This window comes from Ursus arctos, unplaced genomic scaffold (genome assembly GCF_023065955.2).
Source record: "Ursus arctos isolate Adak ecotype North America unplaced genomic scaffold, UrsArc2.0 scaffold_30, whole genome shotgun sequence".
NCBI lineage: Eukaryota > Metazoa > Chordata > Mammalia > Carnivora > Ursidae > Ursus > Ursus arctos.
The window spans coordinates 16,570,431-16,588,945 of record NW_026622986.1 but is presented as its reverse complement, the minus strand read 5'-3'; the positions used below and the strand labels follow the sequence as shown (position 1 = coordinate 16,588,945).

Genomic DNA, 18,515 nt, shown 5'->3' with positions numbered 1-18,515 from the left:
AGTCACCTGTTATTTATCATGGAGTGGCTTCTGTTTTTCTAAGAGCACTCTCAGAAACTTATATTTGCTGGTGGTATTTCTGTCTGAAACCTGTGTTTCCAACCCTAACAGTTCTTACTTTCTTCTGTCTTCTCTTTAAAAAGGGACTTGTAAACGATTCTATGGTGCAATCAATAAAACCAAATTTTATCTCTTCAAAAGTCTTCCTTAGAACTTTTTCCTACATAGCCAAGGGTTTGTTAGAACTGTCGTCCCATGAAAAATTAACGCGGTGAAATCCGAATTTTTAAAACATACGCAAGGAAACAGTCATAAGGTCTGCTTCCTCTGCTCTTAGGCGCTCAGCACGAATGACAAGTATTATGACTCCCCGCTTTGTTGCTCTCATGCAAAATGAAACGCCATTAAAAGATTCGCAGCTGACTGAAGGGTTCCGCAGAGAGGATTCTCAGTGATGTGCTGCGACGGATAAATATTTATGCCTCCATGTGAGAGTGTGAACCTGGGCTCTGGCTTTTGGAAATTGCTGTTATTACCATGCTTCACTCACTTTTTTAGAGGCTTGAAGTGACAATCTAACATAGCGTCAAATTAATACTTCAACGTAAAGTCTTGTTTCATTTAGTGTTTTCGAAAGGTTAAATTATCTGTAATCCTTATTGTGCCTCTGGCTATGTTTATAGATCACTGCGATAACATGAACAAAAAGAAAAGGAAAGAAAGAAGAAAGAAAGACAGCCTGAAATTAAGGACTGCTTTGTTTTAGAATGACCAAAGAAATAAATACAAACTTAACTTGAATTAATGTTTTGGGAAAATGGACTTTAAATATCAGTTAATAGAATTTATTTTAGTTTCATACAGGTTTGAGGTGAAAAAAGAATGTAAGGATGACTACATTTAAGCTAATATAAATAAAAAACTCCTGCCTTTCTTAAAATTGATGAAATAAGATTTAAAAGGAACAAACATTCCTCTGTAGTGTTTATAAACACTCTTAGCACTGAGGTAATGCAGAATACATAGAAATACCTGAAGGCAAACACTGAGGCTCCTCTTGTTTGTTACAATATAATTAAGACCCAGAGGGGCGCCTGGGTGGTGCAGCGGTTAAGCGTCTGCCTTCGGCTCAGGGCGTGATCCCGGTGTTATGGGATCGAGCCCCGCATCAGGCTCCTCCGTTGTGAGCCTGCTTCTTCCTCTCCCACTCCCCCTGCTTGTGTTCCCTCTCTCGCTGGCTGTCTCTATCTCTGTCGAATAAATAAATAAAATCTTTTTAAAAAAAATAGAATAGAAAGAACACTTAAAAAAAAATTAAGACCCAGAAACACCATGGTTATTAAAGATGAAATGGCTTCGTAAAAACTACTCTATCGTAAGTGCAGATGGCATTTATTCATTGACTACAATGAAAACGCAGAATTGCTCCAACATCGCCCTAAGGAGATCTGAGAGGCCTGTGGCATCGACTAGGACCGCACCCGATGGGAGGCTTTAGCTGGTCAAAAAAGGCGGGTTCCAGAACCAGCCCCTTGACCTCCAGTCAGGAGCTGTGTCCCCAGTGGCCCGTGACTGGGGTTGGGAGGCCAGAAGTTTAAGCAGGTGTGCCAGGGAGCCAGGACAGGAGAAGCAGCTGGGGCCAGAGAAGCTGGGCTGGGTAGCAGGAGAGGCAGGGAGCTGGGAGGTGCTAGATTCCGACAGAAACATGTTGTGCTCCCTGTTCATTTTCTTCAGCACAGACAAAACTCTCTGGACACCTTTCCTCAAGTCAGCTTGGAGGCCCTCTGGAGATGAAGCAAGGCACTCACCAAGACCATCAAACATAAGAAGGCAAGTGTGGCTGCCTTTGGGATAGGCCTTCCCGCCCAGCTGTGGAGTGCAGTTCACAGCCTTGTTGGCAGCTCCTTCCGGGTCAGCCTCCCTGTGACTCTGGCCCAACATGGGAGCTTTGGGGTGGGGGTGGGGGGCTCAAGAGCACCCTGCCAGTTGGCTTTGGCTTGGTTGGCCTACATGGCGGTCTGACGTCCCCTTCTGCCCAATCCTGCTTCTTCCCCCTACTCTACATAGATAGGTTTGATCCCTAGTCAACGTCTTGACCCCAGACTACAGGGGCTTCTTCTGCTTGGGAAGGTCACTCTGACTGAGAGGCAGCAGGCCCAAGAGACAACATACTCAGGTTCCCAGAAATTGCAGAGGTTAGGACCATCAGAAAATAGAACTTGAACAGTCACATGTAAAACTTTTAAAAAATAAAGGATGCAGTCTCAGAGATGAACATATAACAAGAAATTATCAGGAATGAACTGGCAGATTTTAAAAAATGGAACTTCTATAAGGAAAAATGTAGTTATTGAAATAAAAACCCATTGGACAGGTGAGACAACAGAATAGGACAGCTGAGAAGAGAACTGGGACTGGCAAAGCTGAGGCATTTCCCCGGAATCTCACAAGCAGGGATGTCGAGATGGAAAAGCGGGAAAGAGGAGTGACGAGCCGTGGAGATCAGAATGAGAATGTTCTAGCTATAGAAGAGACAAGAGGAGACAGGCGGTGTATAAAGAGAAAAGGATGACAGAATTTCCAGAAACTGGAGGAAATCTGCTGTGGGCAGTGGGTGTTGGTCAATGGACTGGGCAGCTCCCCAGAAGCCTGAGAACGAACGGGTAGGGCGCTGGGAACTGAGGGCTCCAATCATCCCATTAGCAAGCAGCCACTCCCCGCCTGCAAAGTGGAGCTTGGCGGGGCACTCCCTGGGGGCTTGAGAGATGGCAAAGGCCTTCCTGATGTTTCCACGAAGAGACGCCAAGAAATGTGTTTGCAGCTTCTGAGGGCAGAGGCCCTGCTGGGGGCTCAGCTCTAGTAACAGAGTTCCAGGGTACCCCTTGGACTTGAAACTTTAACCTACTTTTCAAATTTACATTGACCTCTCCTCCAGATAGGGAACCAAAAACCCAAGAGCGGACTCAAGAGTGTTTCTCCAGCTCTAGAAAGTAGATGGTGCCCTGCCACCTAAGAAGCTTCATCAGCGTCACCTGGGAGCAGGTTAGAGACGTGGCATCTCGGGCCACTCCAGACCCACTGACTGAGAATCTGCGTTTCTGCACGGCGCTCAGGGGTTGTGTCTACAATCAAAGTGCGAGAAGCACTGATGTGGTATGTAACTTTTTCTCCTTCCGCGCAACACCCAACTGTTCCAGCTGTTGGCTTTCACGGTGCCTGTTTCTTGAGCTTTCTTCTATCCGTGGCTCATTCTTCGAATCGTAGCACCAACACCATTGTCCCTCATGGGAGGATAAAAAGATGTACTCCAAGGAGGGTCCAAAAAAGTCAAATATTCACTCACATCTTCTACTGAGATGAGAGGTACTAGCGAGCTTATTTAACAAGGAATTCGGATTTTTAGCCATGACATCCAGATTCTGCTCAAGTTACTAGTTGTTTCCCAAAGCAGAGGATAAAAAAGGATTTGGGGGTTACTTTATCAACCTTATCAGTTTATCGTTTCAGTCATTTTGAAATAAGAAACAAGTAATTTAAACCCTGTATTTCAAAAACTTAAAAGATATTCTTAATGGTATATTCTTAGGCCTTTCTTAATGATGTATATAGTAACTTGTTCCCTCTCCTAAAACTTCTAAAATTTTACTGACACGGACCTGAATTTCAGTTAAAGCTGAAGCTACATGATGTCAGAACTCCCAATGATTTCAGGCCAGTGAGGGGAAAAAAATCAGTCACGTTAAGAGAAGTAAGACATTCAAGCAGGCTCTTGACTATTGTTTTCTTTTCGAATGCTCTTCTGACACTGGTGAACCAATCCGTTGATAATCGTCATTTACAAGACCCAAGGTTGTTCTAGCCTAAGAGAAATTTGAAGAAAATGGTATTGACACCAAAGCTTCAGGTTATTTTCCCAAATATAACAAAGAGAACACCAAATAAAGTAAAAGAGACTTATAAATGTTTGCTTTGCTTAAGAGAAATTCTCCATCAGTCTGAGAAATGATGCTGAGTGGAAAGTACGGCAGGATTTGGGCTGCAAGTAAAGACTAAGGCAAGATGCAGGGGCTTGGGGAAAATTCCAACTCCTTATGGTTTGAATCTTCATAATTCTGCAACAGTGCCACACGGTACCAGAAACCAGGCCCCCTAGTGGACTGACAGAGTTAATGATTTCAACCCTGGGAGGTAGGAAACCAAGTAGAGGAATGGTCTTTATCTTATTTAGTTATTGACAGAGCACTTCCCATATACCACACTGAGCAGGTTGTAAATAACAATTCACCTACTTAGCACAATACCCAACGAAGGAGGTACTATTATCCAAATTTTACAGAGAGGCAGGCAGAGAGAGGTTAGGTAACTTGCCCAAGGTCACACAGCTGGTCAGGGGCGAAACTGCAGCAGACAGCTTCAGAGTCTGAGGTCTGGACCACCTACCATACCACGTCCCTGGAAAGGTTGGCTCGTCAGAAGCTTAGTCCCAGGAAGGATTTATTTAACCATCTAGCAATTTCCACTTCTCCAGAGACTGGCCTCGTGGTGATTTTAACCTTCCAGACTGCAGCTGCAGTTCCATCAAAACAGAAAACAACGAAAGCAAAGAGAAGCGAAAAGAGAAGTCAAAGGGCTGCGGAATAACCGCAGCTGTCGGCAAGTCCAGCCATTTGCTCCATGGGAGACGCCCTCTCTGCGAGCCGGTCCCGTCCACTGACAGGCAGTTGGAACGAGCCTCAGTGCTTGTTCAGACAAGGCAGCTCAGAAGCACAGCACGTCAGAAGGTAAAAGCAGCAAAGAGCAAGAGGAAATAGAGAATTGGCGGTTGCTGCCGAAGCAGGCGACAGAAATCAGTAAGACTCAACATACATCCTCGCATTGGCCCAGGCCGACGTCAGCTAGGAAGGCAGGCCTGACGCGCACCTCAAATGCCTTGAGTATCACTGACTAGAATAGGGAACCACAAAGCCTGGAGACCTCTCCTGGAGCACAGATGACGAGGCCTGTGTCCGATCGCATGCAACAGCGACACCTGGGGATGGACGAGGCTGAGCTCGCCACTGTGTCACATCAGTGGCGCCCCTGTGTGAAGGTGGCCTGTGAGAGGAGTGGCCAGAAGAACATTCAAACCCTGCCTGGAGGAAGCCGGGCCGGCAGAGGGTCGGGGAGCCCGTGCAAACTGCACCCTCCCTGGCTCAAGCGTGGTGACTAAGCGTAATTGTGTGTCGGTGTGGTTTCAGCAGCCTGCACTAACTTCTGTGAAATTCTGTGTTGCACGGGTGTTTGTGAGGATGATGCTGATTGTGTCACATGTCCTCTCCGCAGCACGCTCTTTAGACTAAGACAACCCTGTCTGAACCTCGTACCAAGAACAGTTCCAGTCCTCCTGATCAACTGACTCACGGTATCTTCAGGCACAGCAGCTGTGTAATGGACTCAGTCAGGTTTCTCCTTCCACCTTGGCCGCTCGGAAACTCAAATTTCCGGTCCTCACGCTAGCAAGCATGCTGGCATCCTGGCATGACGTTTCCACCTTATCCCAGGCTCCGTTTTGTGTCTTCACCCTCTCCTTCCCTCTTCTACCTTCCCCCTCTTCCCATTTATTCTGTCCTGTGTTTCAAACTTCCTTGAAGGCCACCTTGTATTCTTTCTGGAATTAGGTCAAGAATAAATCCGTGAACAAATGAATGAATGAATGAATGAATGAATGAAAGAAACATAGATCGGGAAACTGAGCTTCAGAGATCCCCTAGGTAGCCATTTCTTAACAAGCTAGGATCTAGGTCTCCTGACTTTCAACTTAATGTCCTTGAAATAAATTATATTAATAGTGGTGATTCTCGAAATAGATTATATTAACAGTGGTGATTCTCAATCATTAAGACACTCAATTTTTTATTTTTTTTGAAGATTTTATTTATTTGAGAGAGAGAGACAGAGAGAATGAGCAAGGGTGAGGGGCAGAGGGAGAAGCAGACTCCCCGCCGAGCACAGAGCCAGACGTGGGGCTCCATCCCAGGACCCTGGGATCACGACCCGAGCTGAAGGCAGACGGTTACCTGACTGAGCCACCCAGGGGCCCCAAGACACTTTAGATTAGATTTGAAATTCTATTTTTAAGAAAGAAAAAGCTAGATGTTGGATAACAGAGTTTTCTGGGTAAAGAACATACCAAGAAAATAACTATTTTCTAGCAGCGGAACGGAAGGCGATGTTGAGCACTGTGAAAGCCCCGGGAGCACGTCAACAGATTTATTTTGATCCCCAATGTATTTTATGTCATACTGATGACATGTCAAATCTGAATGCGAGCTTACAGTGACTACTCCAGAGAAACGTTTCAAACAGTGATTTCTGGAAAGTCAAAAAATTCTGAACTCGAAGTTGTCATCAGGAAGTTGATGTTTGAATTACGTGTCACATTTTATTAGAACGGTATCATAGCCACGTATCAGAATAATACGTTTTCATCAGTCACTGAGGTATCACTTTGCTTTGAATGTTCCGAGATAATTTAAAGAAAGAATAAAAAGAATGTCTAAGTATGACATTAAGTTCCAGAGGGGGAGAAATGAAAGAGTAGACAATTTAAAAGGTGAATAGTTAAAAGTCCCATCTTGTCATTCAATTCATTCAGAAACACCGGGCCTTGGTGTTTCACCCTCACCTCGTACTATCCTGGCATCTTAAAATGTCCTTTGTATTAGGCAACAACGTTAAGAGCTATAGAACAAATTTCAAAAGGAAGAGATGTTATAAAAGATTTTTTGGACATTCAATGAGTTTAGAGCCTGACTAATGCTTTTAGAGAACAAATTAGGAGCAGTTCCCAGTTTCCAGAAACAGACCATAGCTCAAAGATTTCTAACAGATTTCACTGCAAGCAAAATGCAATCGATCTCCTTCGCAGAGATGGGAAGAATAAGCAGCTGCCAAGAAATAATCCGTGATGTCAGAGCATCACGCGTGACCATCAGGTAGGGAAGCTGACTTTTGAACAGACATCCCGGAGCTCACAAATCCAAACGAGCACTGCCTGCCAAGTAGTCACCTTGAGAGGCCAAGACTGAATAATGTGTCAGAATCCTAAGCTTAACACAAGCAGGGCCCTCAGCACTTTATTTTGAATATCCTCTGTGACAGCCAATCTTTACCTGGGAGGAGGATTTGGAGCTATTTAGGTCAAAAAATGAAGCAGGAGACTAAAAGCAAGTGTGTGTGTGTGTGTGTGTGTGTGTGTGTGTGTGTGTGTGAGCGTGTGCGCGTGTGGTCAGACACCAGTTCTGAAGATGACTGCTGGGATGTTGCAAGCAGCGGTCACATTTATGCCAAAGACCACAATTCTCAGGATGCCTGTGTGACTTGACAATGACTGTTGCCGGCGCCGCATACCGAGCTGCCAGGCCGTGGCAGATGCTTTGTTAAGTACCTGGTATGCTCTCTCCCGTATTATCTCCATTGTCTAAAGGAAGAAATTGAGACTTCGAAGTCCAGAAGTCCCATGGTTACTAGGTGACAGGGCTGGGATTTGAACCCGGGACTGTCTGACACTGGACTTCATGCTTTTATGTCACAGTAGGTAAGGCCTCTAACGGCTCCAGCTGGGACCTGGGTGCACGCGCTCTACCAGGCACACTTGGGTTGGACTTTATTGAGATGGGGGGGGGGGGGAAGGGAAGAGACAGGGAGGGACGCAGAGAGAGAGCTCACTGCTTCCAACGGTAGTTTCACTTTCTTCCCAAGGGATTATGAAGGGAGAACACTGAGGGGCAAAAAGGAGGCAGGAAGTAGACAAACACCAACTTTCCAAAAACGAATAATTTTCTCAGAGTGGGGTGGACCTCTCTGGGGCAGGGACAGGAAGAGACAGAGAACAGCAGGATAGGATTTGGAGGTGCAAGTGGATAAATACCCAAGAAGTCAACACCTAACTTCTGGCACGGTCGAAACACTTCTGAAACGTTGCCAAATCTTCAACTGAGTGATTTTAAATTCAGAATGGTAATCATCAAAACTATTATGCAGAAGAGTATTTACATGAAAAGTGTCATATAAATAACTACTGATCATAGTACAAGAATCCCTAAATGTTAACAATCAGTAATCTGGCCACGGAATGTTAATAAACCCAACTAGACGAGATTTTTATGTCAAATGTGTTCTCATCATTTCCTAACGTATCTTTGGCCTTGGTCATAACTCATCGTGAATGTTAACTTTCTCAAGAGTTTCAAACAGAGAAAAATTACCTGGTGGTATTTCTTCAGGATGTTGTGCATTTCGGCGACATCTTCACTCGTGATGGTCTTGATGATGTATCTTTTGTCGTAGGAAGTGTGGAATCGAGCTCCACTGCGTGCCTGGGAGTCGTTGGGAAGGGGTGCACTCCTGGTCAAGGAATTCTTCCGGTCGGAATAAGGCGGGAGGAGGAGGGAAGAGACTGGTTAGAGGTATGGCCTTCTGATTTTCAGATCATGTGTTGTCATTACGAGTTTTCGAACACAATTATGTTCGGAAGAAATCGGTCTAAGTAGGATGACAACATTATATATTCATCATAACTCAAACTGCTAGTCTTTCAAATGAAATGAAAATAGCCTGGATGTATACTATGCTTCTAACGTCCTTAAAATAGGCTAATGCCTAGAATTACAATCAAAGTTTTTTTGTTCACCTTGTTCTTTTCTGAGTTGGACAAGAGCTCAAATTTTCTTCTGAATCGAATTAGGTTCCAGTCATGAAAATTTTTTTTTACATTTCCCGAGTGATTTCCTTATAGGACAGGTACTCCGCCAAACAGCAGGCAGAAAATATTTCTCCTAATTCTGATACTATCCCCACGAACTAGTTACTATTAATATCATCCTAGTTTTATAGATGAAGAGATGGGGACAAGAGAGGGCTGATCTGGTTCCCGCTACTGACACTCGAGCTGGGTAAGTCCACCCGACCGTCTACCCTTTTCTCACTTGTGACTCTCCTGTTTGAATCTCTCATTTTCTTAGCCTCCAAGAAACCTCTCCCTCTTCCTCCAACCTTCTTACTCTAGTCACTCAGGCTACTAGGATAACCTCTAGCATCTCGGAAGTCTGGACTCACCCCTGCCACCTGCGCTCGTCAGTATTGACCCTCCTGCCCTGCCTGGCCCTACTGGGTTGCGTAGGCGGGATTCAAAGGCAAAGACAGCGTCCCTCTCCAACTTCCTCGCTAAAAGTGGGCATTCGAAAGCCCCACTGAATGTCCACTAAAGGGGCCACAGATGTCTTTAGAGAGGCAGGTGATTACCCTGCATCATGGATTTTCAACGAAAGAGTTCCTTTCTGTCTGGTATATTCGAGTCTCTTTATCCTTTCCTTCCTTTCTAGATGAAATCCGACAGGATTGAGTGCTATGAAGTACAACTATGTTGCAGGGGTAGTAACTCAGGAAGGTCCTTCCGGGGCTGAGGGGGCGGCCGTGAGCGCATTCTCATCTCCCAGGATGCACCCGGCCCGGCTGTCGCGCACCGCCACATTCTGCAATAGCGCATTTGGGTCAGCGTGCGGCAGGGCACACCTGTCAAGTGCAGAGCCCACGCTGCCAAGGAACGGAATTTGCTTTCCTTAAGTTATTAAGAAACTGGAGAGAAGAAAAAAAAAAATCGATATAACTTCCAATGACTTTAAATAGCAGGATTTGGCAGTGTTAAATTATTCTTGAGACAACTGAAATCCATTAGATAGACTGAGAAGGATGAAAATAATTTTCAGGACAAAAATGGCCATATTCATGAGAGTCTAATTCACCATGACATTGGTTTTTTCTTTTTTTCCCCCCCAAAAAATCTCCTTTGCAACTACTTCCTACTAAGAAGAGAAAGGAAGAAAATCAAAGTGAAGAGGTTTTAAACACTAGCAACAAATAAAAGCAATCGTTGCTATGGGCTAGTGGTCTTACACTTTTCTCCCACGCATTAGCGTGCAAAAAATTATTCCAAATAAATTCTTTTTGGAAGGGTGCAGGGTAGGTAATAAAGGATACCTGTACTCAGCAAAGGACATAATGATGGCCACTACTTATTAGTATCAGATATTGAAGTCTAACACCCTATCACAGACCAACGGGGGAGAATAAAATTGAAAACTGCACAGCAAGTGCTTCTCAAACTTTAATGAGCCACCGAGCACCTGGGGGATCATGTGGAAATGCAGATTCGGACCCCGCAGGTGTGGGCCGGGGAGGGACGCGGCAGGTGTGTCTACCAGGTGACAATCAGGGGTCTGCTGAATTGTGGCTGTGATGTGCTTTCTCTGTGCACAGTGTGTCAAGCCCAGCGCATTAGGCGTGTGATAATTACACACTTACCTGCATGAACACCCTTCCCATTATATGCTGTCCAGTCCTGGTTTGCTTAAAATGGGAAACTTCATTTTATTTTTTTTAAAGATTTTAAACATTTATTTATTTATTCATTCATTAATTTATTTATTTATGTGAGAGAGAGAAAGAGAGAGAGGGAGTGCAAGGAGGAGCAGAGGGAAAAGGACAAGCAGACTCCGTGCTCAGTGCGGAGACCAACGTGGGGCCTGATTCCATGACCGTGGAATCATGACCTGAGCAGAAGCCAAGAGTAGGATGCTCTTCCCACTGAGCCACCCAAGCGCCTCAAAATGGGAAACTTTATAGTGAAGGGGACTTTGTTGCGTTGACTGTATTAATTCATTAGAGAAGTGTATAATAATAATATGTACAAGGCAGTGTATGGGTTTCCCAAGGGCTAGAAATGACTCATCACATAAGCAGTGGCTCTTCAGCTCAGATGTTACCTCCTTTCAAATTCTTTGTCTTCCCCTTCAGTTTCAAATATATTGATAGGGGCGCCTGGGTGGCACAGCAGTTAAGCATCTGCCTTTGGCTCAGGGTGTGATCCTGGAGTCCTGGGATCGAGCCCCACATCAGGCTCCTCTGCTGGGAGCCTGCTTCTTCCTCTCCCACTCCCCCTGCCTGTGTTCCCTCTCTCACTGGCTGCCTCTCTCTCTGTCAAATAAATAAATAAAATCTTTAAAAAAAAAAAACAAATATATTGATAATCATTTATTCCAGACTCTGCATTAGCATATTGTCCAAGTCTTAATCCTGGTTATAACCCTTTACAAATTCTAATCTTGGTTCTGCCTCAACTCAGCTTTTCAATAATCACATGAGTAGACCCAATGCACAGTGTCTACCTCCAGCGTGTAGAAGGATTTTTTAAGGCTCTTCGTTTTTAAATAATCAGTGAAGTTAGGAACAGACACTTTGTGAAAATTAAGAAAGTATCTTTATCACTACAAACATAAAAAATATGAATCAAATTTATTGAAAGCCTTAGATAAACAGAAAATCAGAAGAGTAAACGCTATTTTACACAACATGAACAATCCTTGGAATGACTCTAAGGCCTGGAAAAATCCAACTCCTTATTTTGTCTTTATTTTCACAACAGTCCTCTGAGATAGGCAAGGCCAGGTGCATTTTCCCACTCGAAGATAACCAAACTGTAGAATACAATGGAATTAAGCAATACGCAGGCTCCTGCCTAAAGCTTCCTCTGAGGAAACCAAAAAGGGCAATTTTCAAAGACTAAACTTCTCCCATTACTTAACATCATTATCATAGACTTTCTGTGGTCTTTGAAATAAGGTAGAAGTGTGTGTGTGTGTGTGTGTGTGTGTGTGTGTGTGTAGGCGGTACTGTGTAACAGCAGGGTCCATGTTCTGCCACTCTCCAGCCCTTGGATATGTCATTTAGCCTCTTTGAGCCTCAGTTTCTGTGTCTATAAAGTGAGGGAGAATAAAGCAGGGGAGAGGGTGAGCTGAATGAGAGCTCTACCACAGACCTTTTATAACGCTAAGAACGTGTTTACTCGAAGGCACGGCGCACAGCTCCAGGACCTGTAGATTCACCTCAGAGGTGGGTCGGTAAGCTGCCCAACAACAGTTCGGTCAGAAAGGTATGACCACTACCTCAGCAGAGGCATAATGATGGTTTAACATATCTGGGCCACGATGAAAAAGAAGATGGCAATAGTTCTTAGGACAGCATGAAAAGAACACTTCATAGATTCCAGATATTCTCAGGACAATTTTGGCAAGAGCGAGAAAACAAGCTGAGAGAAGGAAGTTGAGGCCATGTATTGAAAGGAATCAGTGAGTGGCCTCCATTCAGTCTGCTATGTAGCAAAACTGAATATTGAAATTCTCTCAGTGTGCTTTGTTCTGTCACAAAGGAAAAATGAACCACGATATCATACAGGACAGTCGGCGAGTTTGGGAGGTCAAGAGGAGGAAGGCAGAGAAGCAGAGCTTGGGAGGGACTTTTGGGAGCCCCCAGAGGGTCCCTCTATGTGTAAATAATGCTCATAATCAAAGAGCATGACAGTTGAAAGCAACCTTGGAGATTATTCCAAACCATTCAATTTACAGGTAAGAAAACAGAATCCCAGGGATGGAAATGACTTGCTTGCCTTAGTGCTTGAACATCTGAGTGGGACGATGTACGGGGAGGGCCTTGCAGGGGCCTCACCCAGAACAGTCGGCCTCCACCCCTCCCGCCATTGCTGCCTCCCTCCCAGGCTCAAGAGTCCGGTGGGCATTAGCAATGGGACTATTGATACAGTCTTCTGTGGCGACAAACACCTTCTAATCACAATTTAGAGCATGAGCAAACTGGCACAAAACCAAAACTGTCTTTATGTTTTCAGTCTCACCAAGTAAAAATTAATCATCGTAACGGCCTCAATGCTAATGCAGCCCAGAGTCCTTAATTTACACTTTCATTAACATGTGTACAAATCCATCCTGACTCATTCTAGGGCTGTTCATTACTTGACGTGAGGCGGGTAGGAGTATAGGAGCTGTCTTCTCTCAAGGCCAGAGCTGAGACTGATTGATGCATGTTTGTGCAACAAGGCTTCAGGACAGGGAAAGTGTGTGTGGGTGAGCCCCGGGCTTCGAGTCAGACAATTCCTGTGGCACAGACGGAGCAGAAACCTGCCTAGAGCTTCGTACTTCTGACAGTCCTGTGCACGAGGATGACGGTGTCACTCCTAAGAATTCTTCACATTTCCCCCCCCCCTTTTTTTTTAAAGATTTTATTTATTAACTTGTCAGAGAGAGAAAGATCACAAGCAGGGGAGCAGCAGGCAGAGGGAGAAGGCTCCCTGCTGAGCAAGGAGCCCAATGAGGGACTCGATCTCAGAACCCTGGGATCATGACCTAAGCCAAAGGCAGACGTTAACTGACTGAGCCACCCAGGTGTCCTGAATTCTTCACATTTCTCACCATGTGGCACAGTAAGTTTTAATTAGTGTCAGTTTTAATTAGTTCACATGTTCTGAGAATTGCTGGAGGTTTTCATTCTCTTTGGTGACTGGCTTCTGTCTTTAAAGACTATCCTATCCCCGGTTTTTCCCTGCTTAAAACTGTAAGGATTTCCTTGGCAAAGAATGCCAAGGCTGAAAGAAGTAATCCTTTACTCTGGGAATATGAAATGCTAGGTCACTCTCCACAATGCTAAACTGGCAAGAAAGGAAGAAAGAAAAGAAAGAAACAGAAAAAGAAGTTAAGACAAAAATCTGCAAGTTTGGACAAGATTTATATGGTTCATTCCCCCTTCTGATTACTGCATGAGAGACTATGGACTCTGAGAAACAAACTGCGGGCTTCAGAGGGGAGGGGGGTGGGGAATGGGATAGACTGGTGATGGGTAGTAAAGAGGGCACGTATTGCATGGTGCACTGGGTGTTATACGCAACTAATGAATCATCGAACTTTACATCAAAAACCAGGGATGTACTGTATGGTGACTAACATAATATAATAAAAAAAATATTAAAAAAAAAGATTTACATGGAAGAAAGAAGGTCCAGCTGAAGACACCATTTTTTTTTAAGATTTTATTTATTTATTTGACAGAGATAGAGACAGCCAGCGAGAGAGGGAACACAAGCAGGGGGAGTGGGAGAGGAAGAAGCAGGCTCATAGCGGAGGAGCCCGATGTGGGACTCGATCCCAGAACGCCGGGATCACTCCCTGAGCGGAAGGCAGACGCTTAACCGCTGTGCCACCCAGGCGACCCTGAAGACACCATTTTTTTAAAAAAAAAATTCTGTCTCCTCTTAACCATCTGATTTAAAAGACCAAGTCTAAGATGAAAATCTGATCTAACCGAAGGCCTAGAAAGCACGGCTTATAGGGCTGGTTTAGTCATCTTCAAGGTAATTCCCATTTCCAAAGTAAAACATTTACTCTCAGGAATGTTCACCATTACCTACCTGTCTGTGTGTATTGAGAAAGCTGCCAGGTAAAATTACCCAATGACATCTACCTCGAGGGTGGAGCTCTACTCACATTCCCTCATTAGAAAACAGATTCCTAAAAAAATAAAAAGGAAGGAAGGAAGGAAGGAAGGAAGGAAGGAAGGAAGGAAGGAAACAGATTCTTTGTCATGGACAAAGCCATATATTCTGAAATAAGGTGCCATTTTAAAAATTCAAAATCTGGGATTCCGAACCTCTCAGTTCAAAAGCGTGAACATGCAAAACAATGTGCTCTCTGGATATTTGGGGTCAAAGTCACAACACAATGTAAAGGCGATCTAGGGCATTCAATGTGTGGAGCGTCCCACGGGCCTTCTGAAACGTCCTCATACATCTTCCCAAGTCTAGAAGCCATCAGAAGAGAACACACTCACAAACCCACTAAGTACACACTCATCAGAATGTTCTGAACATCAAAACCATCTCTGTTTAGTTTGTTCATACTTTTATTTAGTTTACTCATATTTTCTCAGGTTCGCATTGACATAAGCAGATGCCTGATGACCTTTCAAGTTCCAAACAGGGATGATGGTGAAGCTGGGGGACGTTATAACATGACATCGGACAAGGGAACTTTAAAAACCAAGACTGTGAATTTGGGCATGTTAATTTAAGCTCTTTTTGCCTCAGTTTCCCTATCCACAGAAATAATGATGAGGGTAATAATAATAGTAGTCAAAAGTTTGGGAGTTAAATCAGAGGAATATAAAGTTTTAGAACAGTGCTGGGAATAGAGTAGTACTCAATAAATAGTAGCTGTTATTACAAAGAGCGAATTTCAACTTGGAAGATATTTAGAAGTGCAGATCAATACTGATAGATGATTCTGCAGGTTGAGAAGTTAAAAATGAAGATGGACTTACAGAACAAGCTTCTCCCAATTTGCTCTTGATTCCTCTGGTCCCCACCCCAGCCAAGCCTCTCGTTTGTACCCACTGAGAATCGAGAGCCACACACAGTCCATTTACCTTTGCAGGTTATTTCCTTACAGTCCTCCTTAACAACCACTTAGATTTTTACAAAAGAATTTTGGGGCGCCTGGGTGGCTCAGTCGTTAAGCGTCTGCCTTTGGCTCGGGGCGTGATCCCGGCGTTATGGGATCGAGCCCCACATTGGGCTCCCTGCTCTGCTGGGAGCCTGCTTCTTCCTCTCCCACTCCCCCTTGCTTTTGTTCCCTCTCTTGCTGTCTGTCAAATAAAATAATAAAATCTTAAAAAAAAAAGAATTTAAAACATTTTATAAAGAACTTTCAAGTCAAAAATTGCCAACCCACAAGGTCTTCCTTCTGTCCTTGGCCTCCGGCTTACGTCCATCAAAGGGGAAAGGGGGTAGGACAAGTCTCTAAAGAAACAGAACAGGGGAAGGCGGTCGGGAGAGGTGGGTGACTCCTTCCTGAGGAGGAGGAGGGGAAGGGGAGGAAAGTAGACTGACTGGAGATGCCCATGAATTTGAAGGCACAGGGGAGGGAAAGTCAGGGGAGCTCCATGTGCAGGCCTCTGTGACCTCGAGGGAGAAGCAAGGCTAAGGGAGGGTGAGCGGTTGCCGGCTAAAGATGAGGGCTTGAGGAGAGGGGTGGAGGTTTGGAAAAGCAACCTTGGACCAATGGTCTGGAAAGTCATCTGTGTAACCCGCTGAGTTACGGTGACATCCACAATCCCATTCAATGCAGAGCCCTAAAAGACTCAACTCAACATTTAAAATATGGATCAAGAGACATTGATACAGTGTCTTATTACCGCCACTGCCCACAAAATTTTCTCACAGGACCCAGGTCTCAGCATGTAGGGCAGAAACAGAGTGACTTAGAAGGCAAGGGCATGGAGGCCTCCCAACTCCCCTCCTCCAGCCCTCACTCTGTTACCTGACTATCTGCAAAGAAAGTTGGACTTAACGTCTCTAGGTTTCCTTCTTGCTCTACTAATTATACTCAGTAACAGTTACTGCTGTTAGTTTGTAGAGACGTAGGAAATGCACAATGATTTGCTCTTAGTTTAGGGGGAAAATCTAATCACAAATGTAAACGAACTGAACGATACACGCTGTATTCATTGGCCGTTCATTCATTTCATATTATAAACTATGTAATTCCTCAAATTCACTTGTTCTAAATGGGAATACTGATATCATAACACCCAATCAAGAAAAAGGCAGCCAAAATCAATGGTGGAGGAAAATTAAAATCATATATTGAATAAAAAGTAAGCTTCAACCGCATTCTTCTTCCTTAATAAGCTTTACTGAGTTATAACTCACATACCATACAATTCACCTCTTTAAAGGGTGCAGTTCAATGGTTTTTAGTATATATACAAAGTTAACCATCACCACAATGAGTTTTAGAACATTTTCATCACCTCAAAAAGAAACCTGTACCCATTAGCAGTCACCCCCATTCCGACGCCCACTCTCCAAGCAGGAAACCATTATCCGCTGCCTTACAGATTTGCCTTCTGGACATTTCGTATAAACACACTCCTACAGTACACAGGCATCCGTGACAGGACCAAACTTTCTTCTTGAAAGTCCCTAAGGCGACCAGCTGTGCTAGCTGTAGACCCTGGGCGTCTCTGGGCGAGTGAAGGGACATTGTAGGCATGCTCTGCTCGGTCCAGTGCAGTGGACACATTATGGCCAGCAAATGCTGCTTCTTAGCATGCTCCTAGGCTTGCTGGGGAGTTGGGGAAAAAATGAACTCTCTGACCAAAACGGAAGGTCTAGGGCAGAGCTATTAAGTGGAAGACAGGTAACAGTATGACAATTTAGTCATTTTTTGCTTGCCTCTCTTGCCTCGTGGTAAGTGAACTTCTTTTTACCATTTCCATTCTGCATAGCCAAATACATGGCTGTCCCCAAACTCAACAGCCGTGTTTGAAGCTCTGGTGTCACGTCTGCCCTCGGCAGGAAATAAAGGAAGATAATGAGAGATGAAGCTCACTCTTCAGTGGCCTTCTTAACGCTTCTAATTGGGAATTTATTGTCATTTCCCTTAAGAAAGGGATTAACGGTGCCATCCTTCCTCCCCGCTCCTCTGAAAGTCTACACTGAAGATGTTTATTTCCGCAGTGGGAGGTCCGGGATTAGTGGGGCCTCCAGAGGGTGGAGGAAATGTAAAGGTCAATTTCATTAGCTCATTCTTGCCACCGATCTTCTATGCCTCTCCTGAAAATGTCACGATTTAGTAACCATTACGGTCCCCTGTGCATTTTTAAATATCCAAGCATTCTGAATACTGAATTCTCAGTCTTATGTGTTTTTGGATATTTTGCACTTTGATACGGGTTTGTAGTCCTGTTAAAAATCACGTATGAAAAGTTTTCATTTTTCATCAACAGAAAGGCCACCTACAACCAATTCCTCCATACTCCAGCGTATAAAAGCCACCACCGTGCAAAGGGAACATGTCGATATTGTATACGAGAACCTCGGCGACTGTCACCTACCCGAGATGACTTAATAACAGATTCAGAGAGTTGACAGCTAGGAGGGCCTCAGCGAACATCACGTCCTTTTCCCTCGTTTCACAGATGAGGAAACTGAGACCCACCAGGAATAAGCGACTAGAGACAGCCACAGCGTCAGTCGCTGAAGATCCAACACTCTGACCAGCCTCCTTGCTCCCAGGAGATGTTCTTTTACCTAACCCATGCCACCTGTTTCATGGACTTGAAACCTGGAAGCCGATCGCTCCCTGCTGACAACTCAGGATTACGATTACATGCCTCAAATCACAAGGCCAGGAGCCAGGAGCAACCGCCCGGCCAAGGCTGCTTTCTGGGTTTGCATTTGACATATCTGTGAGAGCACAGATGGTCCTCTGACCCCGTCGGAGAGGTAAAGACCAACATGCTAACTTGAACATCATCATCAAGGATTTATTAAATGCCCACTGTGTTCAAAGCTGTATGTTAAGCTCTTCGGGAATTTCAAAGGAAGTCTGAGCTGTGATCCCAGGCGTAGTGTGGCTTTCATTAAGAAGGGGAGCAAGACACACTGCAATTTAACACTTATCAATAATGAAACAGCTGAGAAAAGAAGAACACAAAAATGAATGGTGATGGGGTGCCTGGGTGGCTCAGTAGTCTGCCTTCAGCTCAGGGCATGATCCCGGGGTCCCGGGATCGAGCCCCACATCAGGCTCCTCCGCTATGAGCCTGCTTCTTCCTCTCCCACTCCCCCTGCT

At 44.6% G+C, this 18,515-nt stretch overlaps 1 protein-coding gene across 1 annotated transcript in view; it reads right to left on the bottom strand.

Annotated features, from left to right (window-relative positions):
• PIP4K2A (phosphatidylinositol-5-phosphate 4-kinase type 2 alpha) overlaps nucleotides 1–18,515 on the bottom strand; it is a 173,851-nt gene that overhangs the window by 41,749 nt on the left and 113,587 nt on the right. The window contains exon 4 of the mRNA XM_026478945.4: nucleotides 8,247–8,399. Within this exon, the coding sequence (XP_026334730.2) occupies nucleotides 8,247–8,399 (153 nt within the window). The remainder of the gene's footprint in view (nucleotides 1–8,246; nucleotides 8,400–18,515) is intronic.